The 17,353-nt window shown below is 43.4% G+C and overlaps 1 protein-coding gene across 1 annotated transcript in view; it reads left to right on the plus strand.

Moving 5' to 3' along the window:
• ephx4 (epoxide hydrolase 4) overlaps positions 1-17,353 on the plus strand; it is an 87,796-nt gene that overhangs the window by 6,679 nt on the left and 63,764 nt on the right. Inside the window, exon 2 of the mRNA XM_072510479.1 lies at positions 7,223-7,308. Within this exon, the coding sequence (XP_072366580.1) occupies positions 7,223-7,308 (86 nt within the window). The remainder of the gene's footprint in view (positions 1-7,222; positions 7,309-17,353) is intronic.

The raw sequence follows: 17,353 nt of genomic DNA on the forward strand, positions 1-17,353 counted from the left end.
TACAGATATGTGAAGAGAAAGAGATTGGTAAAGAGAAATGTAGGCCCACTACAGACAGAAACAGGGGAATGCATAATAAGGGACAAAGAAATGGCTGAGCAATTAAATACATACTTTGGTTCTGTCTTCACAAATGAGGACACAAATTAGATCCCAGAAATGTTGGAGAATGAAAGGGTTAGTGAGAGGGAAGAACTGAGGGAGATCAATATTAGTAGAGAAATGGTGCTGGGTAGATTGATGGGATTGAAGGCGGATAAATCCCCAGGGCCTGAGAATCTGCATCCCAGAGTGCTTAAGGAGGTGGCTCTGGAAAGAGTGGATGCATTGGTGGTCATCTTCCAGGATTCTATAGACTCTGGAACTGTCCCTGCAGATTGGAGGGTAGCTCACATCACTCCGATATTCAAAAAGGGAAAGAGAGAAAGCAGGGAATTATAGACCAGTAAGCCTAACATCAGTAGTGGGGAAAATGCTTGAATCCATTATCAAGGACATTATAGCAGAACATTTAGAAAGCAGTGGCAGGATCAGTCAGAGTCAGCATGGATTTATGAAGGGAAAATCATGCTTGATAAATCTGTTGGAATTCTTTGAAGAGGTAACCAGCATAGTTGACAAGGGGGAGCCAGTCGATGTGATATATTTGGACTTTCAGAAGGTGTTTGACAAAGTCCCGCATAAGAGATTATTGTGCAAAATTAAAGCGCATGGGATTGGGCGAAATGTATTGAGGTGGATAGAAAACTGGTTGGCAGAGAGGAAACAAAGAGTAGGGATTAATGGGACCTTTTCAAATTGGCAGGCAGTAACCAGTGGGGTACCACAGGGATTGGTACTGGGGCCCCAGCTATTCACAATATATGTTAATGATTTGGATGAGGGAACAAAATGTAACATCTCAAAGTTTGCAGGTGATACCAAATTAGGTGGGAGGGTAAATTGTGACGAGGATACAGGGATCCTCCAGCAAGATCTGTACAGGTTGGGCGAGAGGGCAAACCAATGGCAGATGCAGTATAATTTGGATAAGTGTGAGGTTATTCATTTTGGAAGCAAAAACAGGAAGGCAGATTACTACCTGAATGGTTGTAAATTGGGAGAGGGGAGTGTGCAGCAGGACCTGGGTGTCCTTGTGCACCATTCGCTGAAGGTAAGCATGCAGGTGGAGCAGGCGGTAAAGAAGGCTAATGGTATGTTGGCCTTCATTGCAAGAGGTTTCGAATATAGAAGCAGGGATGTGTTGCTGCAATTGAACAGTGCCTTGGTGAGGCCACACTTGGAGTATTGTGTGCAGTTTTGGTCTCCTTCTCTGAGGAAGGATGTTCTTGCTCTCAAGGAAATGCAGCGAAGGTTTACCAGAATGATTCCAGGGATGGCGGGACTGTCATATGAGGAGAGATTGACTAGGTTGGGATTGTTCTCGCTGGAGCTCAGAAGAATGAGGGGGGATCTCATAGAGACTTATAAAATTCTAACAGGACTAGACAGGGAAGATGCAGGGAAGATGTTCCCAATGGTGGCTGTGTCCAGAACCAGGGGTCAGTCTGAGGATTCGGGGTGAACCATTTCGGACAGTGATGAGGAGACATTTCTTCACCTGAAGAGTGGTGAGCCTGTGGAATTCATTACCACAGGAAGTAGTTGATCTAAAACATTGAATATATTCACGAGGCGGCTGGATATAGCACTTGGGGAGAATGGGATCAAAGGCTATGGGGAGAAAGCAGGATTAGGCTATTGAGTTGGATGATCAGCCATGATCGTGATGTATGGCGGAGCAGGCTCGAAGGGCCAAAAGGCCTCCTCCTGCTCCTATCTTCTATGTATCTATGTATCTATGGAGGGAGGAGAGGGCCAGGAAGGAATCGGATGGGTGTTGGTATCCGAGAGTTGTTGAAGCTTGCGACCCTTCACACCTGAAAGGAAAATTGAAGTGATGAGCAAGGTGAGGGATGAAATGAAACTGTGACACTGGTGACAGAATGAGATAGAACATAGAACATAGAACAATACAGCACAGTACAGGCCCTTCGGCCCACGATGTTGCACCGAAACAAAAGCCATCTAACCTACACTATGCCATTATCATCCATATGTTTATCCAATAAACTTTTAAATGCCCTCAATGTTGGCGAGTTCACTACTGTAGCAGGTAGGGCATTCCACGGCCTCACTACTCTTTGCGTAAAGAACCTACCTCTGACCTCTGTCCTATATCTATTACCCCTCAGTTTAAAGTTATGTCCCCTCGTGCCAGCCATTTCCATCCGCGGGAGAAGGCTCTCACTGTCCACCCTATCCAACCCCCTGATCATTTTGTATGCCTCTATTAAGTCGCCTCTTAACCTTCTTCTCTCCAACGAAAACAACCTCAAGTCCATCAGCCTTTCCTCATAAGATTTTCCCTCCATACCAGGCAACATCCTGGTAAATCTCCTCTGCACCCGCTCCAAAGCCTCCACGTCCTTCCTATAATGCGGTGACCAGAACTGTACGCAATACTCCAAATGCGGCCGTACCAGAGTTCTGTACAGCTGCAACATGACCTCCCGACTCCGGAACTCAATCCCTCTACCAATAAAGGCCAACACTCCATAGGCCTTCTTCACAACCCTATCAACCTGGGTGGCAACTTTCAGGGATCTATGTACATGGACACCTAGATCCCTCTGCTCATCCACACTTTCAAGAACTTTACCATTAGCCAAATATTCCGCATTCCTGTTATTCCTTCCAAAGTGAATCACTTCACACTTCTCTACATTAAACTCCATTTGCCACCTCTCAGCCCAGCTCTGCAGCTTATCTATATCCCTTTGTAACCTGCTACATCCTTCCACACTATCGACAACACCACCGACTTTAGTATCGTCTGCAAATTTACTCACCCACCCTTCTGCGCCTTCCTCTAGGTCATTGATAAAAATGACAAACAGCAACGGCCCCAGAACAGATCCTTGTGGTACTCCACTTGTGACTGTACTCCATTCTGAACATTTCCCATCAACCACCACCCTCTGTCTTCTTTCAGCTAGCCAATTTCTGATCCACATCTCTAAATCACCCTCAATCCCCAGCCTCCGTATTTTCTGCAATAGCCTACCGTGGGGAACCTTATCAAACGCTTTGCTGAAATCCATATACACCACATCAACTGCTCTACCCTCATCTACCTGTTCAGTCACCTTCTCAAAGAACTCAATAAGGTTTGTGAGGCATGACCTACCTTTCACAAAGCCATGCTGACTATCCCTGATCATATTATTCCTATCTAGATGATTATAAATCTTGTCTCTTATAATCCCCTCCAAGACTTTACCCACTACAGACGTGAGGCTCACCGGTCTATAGTTGCCGGGGTTGTCTCTGCTCCCCTTTTTGAACAAAGGGACCACATTTGCTGTCCTCCAATCCTCTGGCACTATTCCTGTAGCCAATGATGACATAAAAATCAAAGCCAAAGGTCCAGCAATCTCTTCCCTGGCCTCCCAGAGAATCCTAGGATAAATCCCATCAGGTCCCAGGGACTTATCTATTTTCAGCCTGTCCAGAATTGCCAACACCTCTTCCCTACGTACCTCAATGCCATCTATTCTATTAGCCTGGGGCTCAGCATTCTCCTCCACAACATTATCTTTTTCCTGAGTGAATACTGACGAAAAATATTCATTTAGTATCTCGCCTATCTCTTCAGACTCCAAACACAATTTTCCATCCCTGTCCTTGACTGGTCCTACTCTTTCCCTAGTCATTCGCTTATACCTGACATACCTATAGAAAGCTTTTGGGTTTTCCTTGATCCTTCCTGCCAAATACTTCTCATGTCCCCTCCTTGCTCGTCTTAGCTCTCTCTTTAGATCCTTCCTCGCTACCTTCTAACTATCCATCGCCCCAACTGAAACTTCACACCTCATCTTCACATAGGCCTCCTTCTTCCTCTTAACAAGAGATTCCACTTCCTTGGTAAACCACGGTTCCCTCGCTCGACGCCTTCCTCCCTGCCTGACCGGTACATACTTATCAAGAACACGCAGTAGCTGATCCTTGAACAAGCCCCACTTATCCAGTGTGCCCAACACTTGCAGCCTACTTCGCCACCTTATCCCCCCCAAGTCACGTCTAATGGCATCATAATTGCCCTTCCCCCAGCTATAACTCTTGCCCTGCGGTGTATACTTATCCCTTTCCATCATTAACGTAAACGTCACCGAATTGTGGTCACTGTCCCCAAAGTGCTCTCCTACCTCCAAATCCAACACCTGGCCTGGTTCATTACCCAAAACCAAATCCAACGTGGCCTCGCCTCTTGTTGGCCTGTCAACATATTGTTTCAGGAAACCCTCCTGCACACACTGTACAAAAAACGACCCATCTAGTTGGTGTTGGTGTTGCTTAAGAGAAAGACCTCACTAAATATTGCCTTATGTGGCTCATTATCAAATGTTCCTTAACGCTCCTGTAAAGCACATTTTACTACTTTAAATCACAGAATCTCCTCCGCGCAGAATAAGGCCATTCGACCCATCTAGTCTGCACCCTCCGAAAGAGCACCTTGGCTCCAGCGCCCTATCCCCACAACCCCATAACCCCACCTAACCTGCACATCTTTGGACTGTGGGAGGAAGCCGGGGCACCCGGAGGAAACTTACGCAGACACAGGGAGAAAGTGCAAACTCCACACAGTCACCCAAGGCCAGAATCGAATCCGGCTCCCTGGCACTGTGAGACAGCAGTTCTAACCACTATGCCACCGTGCCGTACAAGATATTTTTATAAATTCCATGTAATTAAATGTAAAACTGGCAATATGTGGGTTGGCAGAAAGAGAGAAATGACTCTGGAATCCATTGGATTGTCACAAAAAACAAACAAAATTACAAATATTCTTCAGGTAAGAGAACCAAAAATCCTAACCTACCTTTCCAGGACCTTCATGGTCAAAAAATATTCATTTCCAGTAATAGGGGTAGATGGGAACATGGAACTTAAAACACAGACAAATCAATCATGATCTTATTGAATGGTGGAGCAGGCACGATTGGATAAATGGCCTACTTCTGCTCCCATTGTGTATGTTCGTATTGCCTACATCCCAAGGACAACTTAAATGTTGCCCCATGGGGCAGCATGGTGGCACTGTGGCTAGCATTGCTGCCTCACGGCGCCGAGGTCTCAGTTTCGAACCCTGCTCTGGGTCACTGTCCGTGTGGAGTTTGCACATTCTCCCCGTGTTTGCGTGGGTTTCACCCCCACAACCCAAAGATGTGCAGGCTAGGTGGATTGGCCACGCTAAATTGTCCCTTAATTGGAAAAAAATGAATTGATTACACTAAATTTATTTTAAAAACTTCTCACCAAGTTGCTTCTATTTTGGTGAACGCTTGGGTTATTTAGTGATCGATAATTTACTGAAAGACCTGTCACATTGTTTGGCCAACATAGAACATTAAGGTTACTTATTGCTTTATAGTCACAATTTCATGCTGTCCTGGCAACATGGTTTTTCAGTGTTTTTCAGCTTTTTATTGTCTGGGGCAAAAGTAAAATGGCTTACAATCCATGGCTTACAAGGAAAATTAGAGATAGTATTAGACCCAAGGTTTTTTTTTCAGTCATGGGATGTGGGCGTCGCTGGTTAGACCATAAGACCATAAGACATAGGAGCGGAAGTAAGGCCATTCGGCCCATCGACTCCACTCCGCCATTCAATCATGGCTGATTTGGTTGGGCCAGCATTTATTGCCCAATTCTGAGGGCACTTAAGAGTCAGCCACATTGCTGTGGATCTGGAGTTACATATAGGCCAGACCAGGTAAGGATGACAGATTTCCTGCCCTAAAGTACATTAGTGAACCAGATAGGTTTTTACGACAATCGACACTGGTTTCATGGTCACCTTTTAGACTTTTAACCAGATTTTTTTTTTTTTTTTTACTGAGTTCAAATTTCACCATCTGTCATGGCAGGATTCGAACCCGAATGCCCAAAGAATGACTTTGGTCTCTGGGTTACTAGTCCAGCGATAATACCACTACTCCACTCGCTCCCCAGCAAAGGTGGAGACATATACATTGGTCAAGAAAAACAATAGACCTGAGGATTGGGAGCAGTTTAGAATTCAGCAAAGGAGGACCAAGGGATTGATTAAGAGGGGGGAAATAGAGTATGAGAGCAAGCTTGCGGGGAACATAAAAACTGACTGTAAAAGTTTCTATAGGTACGTGAAGGGAAAAAGATTGGTGACGACAACTATAGGCCTCTTACAGTCAGAAATAAAGGAATTTATAATGGGGAACAAAGAAATGGCTGACCAACTAAATACATACTTTGGTTCTGTCTGCACAAGTAAGGCACATTGGTTAGCACTGCTGGCTCACAGTGCCAGGGAACCGGGTTTCATTCTCACCTTGGGTGACTTTTTGAATGGAGTTTGCACATTCTCCCCGTGTCTGCGTGGGTTTCCTCCGGGTGCTCCGGTTTCCCCCCATGGTTAGGTGGATTGGACATGCTAAATTGCCCCTTAGGGTGAGCTTACAGGGTGGGAGATAGGGCGTAGGTAGGGTGGTCTTTCAGGGAGTCCATGTAGAGTAGATAGGCCGAATGGCCTCTTTCTGTACTGTAGGGATTCTATGACACAAATAACATACCAGAAATATTGGGGAACAGAGGGTTTAGTGAGAGGGAGAAACTGAAGGAGATCAATTTTAGTAGGGAAATGGTGTTGGGGAAATTGCTGGGATTGAAGGCCGATAAATCCCCAGGGCCTGATAACCTACACCCCAGCGTACTTAAGGAAGTGGCGCTAGAAATAGTGAATGCATTGGTGGTCATCTTCCAAGATTCTATAGTCTCTGGAACTCACGCAGGCATGCGGAGAATGTGCGAAATCCACAGACGGTTACCCGAGGTCGGAATCGAATCCGGGTCCCTAGTGCTGTGAGGCAGCAGTGCTAACCACTGCGCCACCGTGCCACCGCCAATCGAATTGGATAATCAGCTATGATCATAATGAATGGTGGAGCGGACTTGAAGGGCCGAATGGCCCCCTCATGCTCTTATTTTCAATGTTTCTATGTATATTTGGGTAACTCTAGTCTCTAGAGGACCTGGTGGATGTAACACATATGTATACAAAACAATTTAAAAAGAAGCTACCACCTGCTGCTTTAAAATGGATGACATATATTGTAGTTGATTTTTGTTCGCTCTCAATTTCCAGGAGTCAGGATTAAGGTTCCACTATGTTGCTGCTGGGGAAAGGGGCAGACCCCTTATGCTGTTGCTACATGGATTCCCAGAGTTCTGGTAATCATTTTATTTTTACTTTACTGATTCTGTAATTTGTAGCATTTGGAGATGTAACTATTTTACTCCTTTAGCCTATAACATATATTTGATTTAAATTATTTCTACAATAAACTGAAGCTGATATATAGCATTTTACTCACTAATTATTTAATATAATGTTTGTGTTACTGTTATTATGAGAGTTGTAATGTGGGTGAAAGGGTATTGGTCGCATTTGGCCTAAAGGTGCATGGCATCATGTGATATCTGCCATGTGTTGTTGAGAGAGAGAGCGAGAGACAGAGAGATGAAGAGCTATATGCAATGTTGCTACTCTTGAGAGATCATTGAAGCACTTCCTGCATTGGTTTCACTTCCTGGAAATGACAATCTCATGTCTCTTCTTGCCTGGTGTATCTGGTGCTTTTGGATCCTCCTGGCATTATCTGAAAAGATAGCTTGCCCCTTCTCCCTAACCTCCCTCCAGCAGGACCTCAAAGGACCAAACCTGTGAAGCAGAGCTTTCGTCGCTGCCAAACTGCACAATCTCGCAGAAGAGGAAACAGCCCCTCTTTAAGAAATGCATTCCTGCTTTAGTTAGCTCTGGAAGTGAATGGGTTCCTTTGAAGGATAAACAAACTGATTTTGATTGATTGATTGATTTATTGTCACATGTACCGAAATACAGTGAAATGTATTTTTCTGCGGCCAAGAGAACAGTACGTACACAGTAGACAAAAAGGAATAATAGCTAGTTACAGTGAGTCTATAATGAGGCCCGAGAGTTGTAGCACAACAAACTTGTTTTCTTTTATTTATTATTTCACGGGCATCACTGACTGGCCAACATTTTACTAATTGCCCTTGAACTGAACTTCCGTTCCTAAGCCATTTCAGAGGACATTGCTGTGGGTCTGGAGTCACATGTCAGCCAGGTCAGTCCAGGAAAGGGCAGCAGATTTCCTTCCCTTAAGGAATTTTACGACAATCATTTCTTTATTGAATTCAAATTTCACCATTTGCTGTGGTGGGATTCGAACCTTGGTCCCCAGAACATGACCCTGGGTCTCTGGATTATTAGTCCAGTGACAATACCACTGAGCCGCCATCTCTCTTCTCTGAGGCGGCAGGTGTGCTTTGCACTTGCCCCACTCTCCACCAGTCCAAAAACAGGCTAGGATCCCAAACTTCGATGTGTAGGAGACAGGTGTAATTATGTTAATATGGTGGCCATTCTGTCGTTTCAATGGGAATATGCTACCTGAAATAATTAGGAGTGCAAATAGCATTCAGTTTACATAGTTCAAAAACCTTTGATGGTGTATCGTATTCTGTCTGCAGAGAGAAGCTTCTATTCCATATTTGATGAGTTTCTGAACGGGGTACATAACATTCTCAAATTGAGTCATTACAAATGGGAACGTGTCAGTTAACTGTAATACGTATGCACCATGTTTTCAGGGAAACAAACTTATAGACTCACTTTCTTGCTGTAATCATCAGTGACATTGAAGAATGACACTGTGTTTGCTAACAAGTGGTGACCTAAATCGCTGTTGGCTGACACAAACAAAATTGGATTGTGTGTGGGTGTCGAGCTGCATCTACGATGATGGAAGAGCAACACTATTGGTTCATCCAGAAAGATGGACTGTGATGTTGTTCTGTAAAGTCTGGTTAATGGGTTACAAATTCTCTTCAATTGCAGATCTTGTTCTCTTTGGACTGGATTTTCTGACCATTGATTGTAATGGGGCAGAATCTCTTTCCTGAGCTCAATGGACAAATCTAATCAAGAGAAACAAACATAGAAACATAGAAAATAGGTGCAGGAGTAGGCAATTCAGCCCTTCGAGCCTGCATCACCATACAATATGATCATGGCTGATCATGCAAATTCAGTATTTCCCTCCACTTCTCTCCATACCCCTTGATCCCTTTAATCGCAAGGACCACATCGAGCTCCCTCTTGACTATATCCAACGAACTGGCCCCAACAGTTTTCAGTGGTAGAGAATTCCACATATTCACAACTCTGAGAGAAGATATTCTTCCTCATCTTAGTCCTGAATGGCTTACCCCTTATTCTTAGGCTGTGACACCTAGTTCTGGACATCCCCAACATCGGGATCATTCTTCCCGGAGCGTCTAGACTGTCCAGTCCCATCAGGATTTTATGTTTCTATGAGATCCCCTCTCATTCTTCTAAACTCCAGTGAATACAAGCCCAGCCAATTCAATCTTTCTTCATATGTCAGTCCTGCCATCCCGGGGATTAGTCTGGTGAACCTTTGCTGGACCCCTTCAATAGCAAGAATGTCATTCCTCAAACTAGGAGACCAAAACTGCACACAATACTCAACGTGCGGCCTCACCAAGGCTCTGTATAACTGCAGCAAGACATCCTTACTCCTATACTCAAATCCTCTCGCTATAAAGACAAGCATGCCATTAGGTTTCCTCATCGTCTGCTGTACCTGCATGCAAACCTACAGTGTCTGTTCCACCATGACAATCATGTCTCATTGCATTTCCCCTTTTCCTAAATTGCTACCATTCAGATAATAATCTGCCTTCCTGTTTTTGCCACCAAAGTGGATAACCTCACATTTACCCACATCATATTGCATTTGCCAAGTATTTGCCCACTCAGCCAGCCTGTCCCAATCACCCTGCAGCCTTTTTGCATCCTCCTCACAGCACACACTTCCACCCAGCTTAGTGTCTTTGGCAAATTTGGAGATATTGCATGCAATTCCTTCATCCAAATCATTAATGTATATTGTGAACAGCTGGGGTTCCAGCACGGAACCCTGTGGTACCCCACTAGTCACTGTGTGCCACTCTGAAAAGGACCCATTTATTCCCACTGTCTGCTTCCTGTCTGCAGCCAGTTCTCTATCCACGTCAATACATTACCCCCGATATCATGTCCTTTAATTTTCCTCACTACCCTTTCGTGTGGGACCTTGTCAAAAGCCTTTTGAAAGTCCAGATACACAACATCCACTGGTTCACCCTTGTCCACTCTAGTGGTCACATCCTCAAAACATTCCAGAAGATTGTCAAGCATGATTTCCCTTTAGTGAATCCATGCTGACTTGGACCGATCCTGTCCCCGTTTTCCAAATACTCAGTTAGTTCATCCTTGATAATTGACTCTAGCATTTCCCCCACCACTGATGTCAAGCTAACCGGTCTATAATTCCCCATTTTCGCTCTCCCTCCTTTTTTAAAATGTGGGGTTGCATTAGCTACCCTCCAATCCATTGGAACTCTTCCAGAGTCTATAGAATGCTGGAAAATGATCACCAATGCATCAAATATTTCTAGGGCCACTTCCTTAAGTACTCCGGGATGCAGAGCATCAGGCCCTGGGGACCTATTGGGTTTTAATCCCTTCAATTTCCCCAATACAATTTCCTGACTAATAAGGATTTCCTTCAGTTCCTCCTTCATGCTAGACCCTCTGCCCCCTACTATTTCCAGAAGGTTATTTGTGTCCTCCTCAGTGAAGACAGATCCAAAGTATTTGTTCAACTGGTCTGCCATCTCTTTGTTGCCCATGATGCAGGGAAACCTGACATTTCTCATCATTGGTAACAAGTTCAACATCCTAAAAAGCTGCTGCATCTGCCTCATGTGGGACATTGAAATCCTGTTTGACAAACTGCAGAGAAATCTTACCTTCCATAACTGAACTAAGCACTGTGCAACATTAGGGGGTCCTATTTTAATTCTATAAATGATCTTGTTTTGTTAAGTGTGATGGGCAAGAGTATGATGGACAAGAGCAGGAGGATTTGTTCATTGTTAGAATCTCCCTTCTCCAACATTGAAAAGATATGGCCAGGCTGCACGTTCCAGGCGAGGCTGTCGAGAGCTGGGCACAAGAGCTGTTTTGTGCTGAAGTCTGATGCTCCTGTCTTCTTGCCGAAGCACATAAGCTCCTACATAAGTCCACCGCGGTGTTCGGTATCAGACCACGTGTTCGGGCAGGAAGCCTGCAAGAAAGCTTTGTGCTTCTTTTGACCTGCATGTCGAGACTTTTTGCAGATAGTGTAATTGCCCAGAATGCTGGCTTGAGTGCGCACAGTTGGCTACCAATTGCTAAGCTAGGATTTCTGGGGCACAGATTAGCCTTTGGAAAATCTGTTGCTCATTCTGTCCCTCGTTAGAATTTCTCCACGTCTTCCCAGCAGCCAAAAGAGGATCAGCCGCATGAGGCAGCTGTCCTTATTCCTCTGCACATCCCCATACGGACTAAAACAGCCTTGGGTACAAAACTCTGTAATACTGAAAATTCTATATTTACAGTGAAATTGCCCTGCATATCAGAGAAGAACGCAAGGACATTCTCAATATATTTACAATGGAAATGACCTACAATGAAGTCTGTAGTGCAAAGGCATTCTATATTTATAGGCAAATGCCCTACATCTGAAACTCTGTAAAGTGCAAATATTTTATAGTCATAGTAAAATAAGATGAAGCTGATTAAAATGAAGTGCAAGTTAAGTTTTCTAGATGTGTATTTATTCTGTTCCAGTTTTCCCAATCCAGCTGTACGCTGTTCTGTAGCTACAGTGTTTGTAAAGTCGTTTTCCATATTCCCAAAGGCAAAAAATCTTACGTTGCTAAATTTCGTGGTCAAAACTGATTTCTATACTTCCCTATCCTTGATCTAACTTTGATTTACTATGTCAGTTTCAGTTTGTCCACTGGAATTAATTAGAATGGTTATCAATAAAACCCAAAGTTCCTGTTATACCATTCCTAAACTTGCAAGCATTACAATCTCAAGTTAAATGTATACTGGTTGTTAAGTTGTCTGAAACTGAACCCCAGCATTTCACAATGCCCTGTGCAAGAATCAGTGGTAATTTTTAAAATTGAATTATTCAGTCAAAATCATAGAATCATTGAATTTCAGTGCAAAAGGAAGCCCTTCGGCCCATCAAGTCTGCACTGGCCCTTGGAAAGAGCACCCTATCTAAGCCCACACCTCCACCCTACCCAGTAACCCCACCTAACCTTTTTAGGCACTAAGGGCAATTTAGCACGGCCAATCCACCTAACCTGCACATCTTTGGACTGTGGGAGGAAACCGGAGCACCCGGAGGAAACCCATGCAGACACTGGGAGAACGTGCAGACTCCACACAGACAGTGACCCAAGCCGGGAATCGAACCTGGGACCCTGGCGCTGTGAAGCAACTGTGCTAACCACTATGCTACCGTGTCCCCATAATTAACTATCAGGTGTGATAATGACATAGTTACATAGAAATTAAAACATTAAAGCAAGTCCAAGCAGTCTATGATGTTTATCCTCCATAAGAGTCATAATTCTAAATTTTAAATACTTCTATTAAATAAATCACCCCTTCATTTTCCCTTCTAAGCTTTCTGGTATTTTCTTCATTTTTGCAATACCCTTTATCAAGTAACATCCCAGTTACCCTCGCCGTTGCCTCAACAACTTTGCTTAATGGGGATTGGAAAATTGTCTTATCCACTTGAGACGCTGCTCATAGTGCCTTGTAATAATAATAATAGTAATAATCTTTATTGTCACAAGTAGGCTTATATTAACACGGCAATGAAGTTACTGTGAAAAGCCCCTCGTCGCCACATTCCGGTGCCTGTTTGGGTACACGGAGGGAGAATTCAGAATGTTCAAATTACCTAACAGCACGTCTTTCGTGACTTGTGGGAGGAAACCGGAACACTCGGATGAAACCCACGCAGACACGGGGAGACCGTGCAGACTCCGCACAGACAGTGACCCAAGCCGGGAATTGAACCTGGGACCCTGGAACTGTGAAGCAACAGTGCTACCCACTTTGTGAAACTCAATTGTTGTTGAGGTTCACAAAAATGTCCCTTTTTTTCGTATTACTTGATTGCCTCCCGCCCCCAATTCAAAGTATAATTATTGTTTTTATTTACTAAAACTTAGCACCTGACACTTGCACTGAATTTCACCTATCACACCTTTAGCCCATTCCACTGTCATTTCTGCTGAATTATGGCATCTGAAATGGTGAGTGTTCAAATATGTAACGATGTGCACTTAATTTCTTGGAAACTCAGACAATCCCACTTATCTTCCCACACACTTAAATAAAACGAACATGACAAATTATTTTACATCTATTGCAGGAAGGGCCTTAAAGCTTAACCTGCATAGAGTCTCCATGCTAACGCCAGAGATTTGAAACAGTAGCTGTAAGGAGATTTTCAAACCCTTTCTGCTAGCACAGGGAAGCTGATGGTTTTGAATTGTAGGTATGAGGGGAGAGGTTAGAAGTTTCTTAACACGGTGATGTTTAAGCATGAAATACTTTTCCAGGTATTGGAGGAGGGACAGTTTTGTTTTTAATTGGAAGCTTAGGGTACAATTTTAACCAAAGGAAGATGCAAAATTATGAGAAGAGAGCAAAGCACTGGGATTAGCAAAGAACCAGTAAACATGATGGGCCGAGTAGCCATCATTGCTGTCAACTTCTCAAGTTATTTGATTGTGTGCCTTTTACAGACAACCTATTAGTGGTAGAGGTATGGGATCAACTCGCTGTTCTGCCAGTCACAAATGGAGTGTACACCAGCAGCAGAAGTGTGGGGAAATTTGACTAAATATAGGATATCCTTGTACTACACTCTTCATTGTAACCCATTATCATTATGATTACTGTAAGAAATTGATATACAATATATTATATTTTATATCTGTTGCAGCAATGTTGTTAAAAGCCTTGTTTAAGGTATATATATGTTGCAGTAATATTACTAAAGTACGTTGGTTAATATATCCAAACTGTGTGTCTGCTAAAGCTGTAATTAAGGTGTTGTAAGAGTGAGATAATCATTTATTCCAATCACTTACTAGGTTAAAGATAATGGGCATATGGAGTAGTGTTTATATTTTGGATGGTTCACTGGGTTATAGATAATTTGAGGGACCGTGTTTAGTCCTAACTAAGCAAATCATGGGACATCTTAGTTGGTACAGATAATGCAATTAATGGGAGGAGCCAGGTCTGTCTGTAATTTGCAGTTTTGCCAAATGCTGTAAGGTTGAGCAGAATGGTCTCACAAGACAGAAGTGTACTGGATTTGCTTTTTAAAGGCTCTTTGTCCAAAGGTCTGTACAGATAAGCAAGTAAACGTAAGGGGCATTTGAACTGTATGAGGTTGATTGGTTGGAATATTTAGAGTGAAGGTGTAGGGTATAAGTTAAAGTTTTTCCTTTTATTTAAGAACTGTTTAACTGTTAATTATAAAGCTATTTATTTGATGTTAATGTGGTTAATTGTGTGTTTAAATTATAATGTGTTTTAACATATTATAATAATAATCTTTATTAGTGTCACAAGTAGGCTTACATTAACACTGCAAAAAGATACCTCTTGGTCAGAGTCATCATTCCTGGGGTGAAGTATCCTTTCCTCACAGTTATACAAAATGTGCATTTTTGGAGTTTCTCATCCCGTAGCCAAGCATAAATTGGGGTCTGGCCCGGTATCCTAACACCATTGTAAACATATTGAGAATATCTGTGTGTTCTGGCCTGATGTGCTGGACATTTATTTTCACTGGAAGTACAGAATTTTAAGTGTTACAGAGTTTTGTACCCAAGGCTGTTTTAATACATTAGGGGGCATGCTAAGGCTAACCAACGACGTTCATAGATCATAGCATTTTCAGTGCAGAAGGAGGCCATTTGGCCCATCGAGTCGACACCTGCCCTTGAAAGAATACCCCTACTTAAGCCCAGACCTCCACCCTCTCCCCGTAGCCCAGTAACCCCACCTAACCTATGGACACTACGAGCAATTTCACACGGCCAATACACCTAACCTGCACATCTTAGGAAACCGGAGCACCCGGAGGAAACCCACGCAGACACGGGGAGAACATGCAGACTCCGTTCAGACAGTGACCCAAGCCGGGAATCGAACCCGGGTCCCTGGCGCTGTGAAGCGACAGTGCTAACCACTGTGCTACCGTGCCACCCCCGATGAGGCCATTTCTTTAAAACAAAATATAAGCTGATACAACTCATGAAAAATTGACAACTCTAAATAAAACTGAATAATATCTGCAAATAAAGGCCGGTAGCTAATGCCAGCTTTGACATGAGGGAATACGTTGAATTATTTTTTTATCACATTGCAAGGGGAATCGGTGGCAATATTACTGGACTATCAATCCAGAGGCCTAGTCTAATGTTCCAGGGATCTGAGTTCAAATCTCACCACAGCAGCTGGTGGAATTTGAATTCAGTTAATAAATTGGAATATTAAACTGGTCTCAGTGATGGTAACCATGACAACTACCATCAGCTGTCACTGAAAACCCATCAGATCCACTGAGGTCCCATTTAGGGAAGGAAATCCGCCATTATTATCTGGCCTCCATATGACCCCAGACCCACAGCAGTATGGTTGACGCTTAACTGCCCTGTCAATTAGCGATGGACAATAAATGCTGGCCCGGCCAGCAACACCCACATCCCATGAAGGAATTTTTAAAAACGTAGAAGTCAGGGACTGAGTTCGATTACGGCCTTGCGTGAATGTCTGTGTGGAGTTTACACGTTCTCCCTGTGTCTGCGTGGGTTTCCTCCGGGTGCTCCGGTTTCCTCCCACAGCCCAAAAGTATGCAGGTTGGTAGATTGGCCATACTAATTTGCCTCTTAGTGTCCAATGATGTGCAGGTTAGGTAGGGTTATGGGGATTAGACAGGGGAGTGGGCCTATGTAGGGTGTTCTTTCCGAGGGTCGGCGCAGACCCGGTGGGCCGAATGGACTCCTTTTGCACTGTAGGGGTTCTATGGATTAACTTTTCTCTGAAAATGTTCAGTTCAAGGGCATTTAGGGATGGGCAACATGGAAGGATTAAGAAAAATATCAAGATTTTTATTAGTGTTTTTGTTTGATTTATATCCCATCGAAAACTTAAATCCACCGACATACAAAAAGAGTCAAAGTTTCAGTGAATGTAAATTGAATGTGAACTTACTATGAATTATGCTGCTGTTCCCAAAATCCCATTTGTTGTGTTCTTGGTGAAAATGGAAACACAAAAAAGTGCTATTTTCACAATGGAGGTTTAGGATTTTGGAGAGTTTTGATATAGTGAAAAATGTATTTCCTCGGCGAGTTTGAAAGTCTTATCTCCTCACACAAACGTTGGAGAATGCGGATTTTTGAGATTATAAACCCTGCTGTAATTTAGCATTTGAAGCCAAATTTCTTGAATGGTTTAATATATAGGGTTGGATTTTCCAGCCCTTCCCACTGGTGGGATGTTCCAGTACCGCTGAAGGTGACCCCTCCCCTGCGGCGGGTTCCCTGGCGGAGGTACAGGCGAGGCACGGAAAACGGCCTAGACATCGGCAGAACAGGAGGCAGAACGTGCTGCCTCCGCTGGCTGGAAAACAAACCACACCCGGGTGGGCGGGGGGGTTGCAGAGGGAGGGGAGAGAGAGGGGGGCTATCCCACCCATACAAATATTTATATACTTACATAATATGTTGTAATTTTTAAATATCAAAATAACAATTGTTCTGTATGCGATAATTAACTCTCGATTCTGGTATCAATGAAGCATAATTCAATGGGTTTAACACAGCAGGCTGCTCCATATGCAGATATCAGATGCTACAATCATGGTAGAAAGAAATCTGAAATCCCACTTATTACTGAAAAAAATGCAGCCACGAGATTTCACGAAAATTGGAGGAATTTATATAATACAAGATGCAAATAAAGCACACACTAAATTCTAACTTGGGTAACAACCTACACTTTGAAACCCAGAATCAACCTACGTTAAACATGAATTCGCAGGCAAATTGCAGTTGATCATAAACTATAAATTACACATTTATTGGCAGATACAACTGCTGGGAGCATGTCGGTTACATATTTGTATGTCTTAAAGCAGTCTCTGCAGTTTAACCATAAGTCTCCAGTGACGACTAGGAATATTTAGACATACTGTAAAGAGTACAGGCTCGGAGCTGTCTCCATGCTTTGGTCTATACACATCTTTGC

The sequence above is a fragment of the Scyliorhinus torazame genome, chromosome 7 (assembly GCF_047496885.1).
Source record: "Scyliorhinus torazame isolate Kashiwa2021f chromosome 7, sScyTor2.1, whole genome shotgun sequence".
In the NCBI taxonomy this organism is placed as follows: Eukaryota; Metazoa; Chordata; class Chondrichthyes; order Carcharhiniformes; family Scyliorhinidae; genus Scyliorhinus; species Scyliorhinus torazame.